Source organism: Penaeus monodon, chromosome 22, assembly GCF_015228065.2.
Source record: "Penaeus monodon isolate SGIC_2016 chromosome 22, NSTDA_Pmon_1, whole genome shotgun sequence".
Classification (NCBI taxonomy): domain Eukaryota; kingdom Metazoa; phylum Arthropoda; class Malacostraca; order Decapoda; family Penaeidae; genus Penaeus; species Penaeus monodon.
This window is the reverse complement of record NC_051407.1, coordinates 7894308-7894833: the sequence shown is the minus strand read 5'-3', so window position 1 is coordinate 7894833 and position 526 is coordinate 7894308. Positions and strand designations below refer to the sequence as shown.

The window sequence follows — 526 nt, the reverse complement described above, 5'->3', positions numbered from 1 at the left end:
GTTTACAACAAATCAATAATCTATTTTCAATGAGGTCATATAATCACTTCCTGACTTTACTCCCCTGCACCCTTCTGAAAAAAAGGAAAGGTTTCATGAGCAAAACAGGATCACTGTTGCAAACAAGCTTCCTTTTTGAGGATCCAAGTGTGTCCATCTTCCTAAACAATCAATAGAATTTCATGACTTTCTCCCCCGTGTAAAAGTACCATCAGGAAGTGCCACGTAATAGTGCGGCAGATAGCCTGGCTGAACAAGTTAGCCTATTATTCAAGGGAGGGAGAGGGAAGGGGCTTCGGTGGTCGGTGTGGGCGGGGGGTGACGCCTGACTCGGTGGACCTAGAGCTGTATATAAACCGTTGTGCGTCCAAGCAACACATCGTCTTCCACCATGAAGCTCGTGGTTAGTAGTAGCTCCGATAGCTTTGCTCTTCTGTTACATAAGAACAATTGGATCAGACTTACATTTGTCTGCTTTGTAGTCTGTAGACGTTAGTTTTCTTATATGAAGAATGTAACAATAAGA

The 526-nt window shown here is 43.3% G+C and overlaps 1 protein-coding gene across 1 annotated transcript in view; it reads left to right on the top strand.

Annotated features, from left to right (window-relative positions):
- Positions 1-391: 391 nt before the first annotated feature.
- The window catches only part of LOC119587296 (glycine-rich cell wall structural protein-like), a gene marked incomplete in the record, with an annotated part of 1517 nt that continues 1382 nt past the window's right edge, over positions 392-526 (top strand). Inside the window, 1 exon segment of the mRNA XM_037936047.1 lies at positions 392-403. Within this exon segment, the coding sequence (XP_037791975.1) occupies positions 392-403 (12 nt within the window).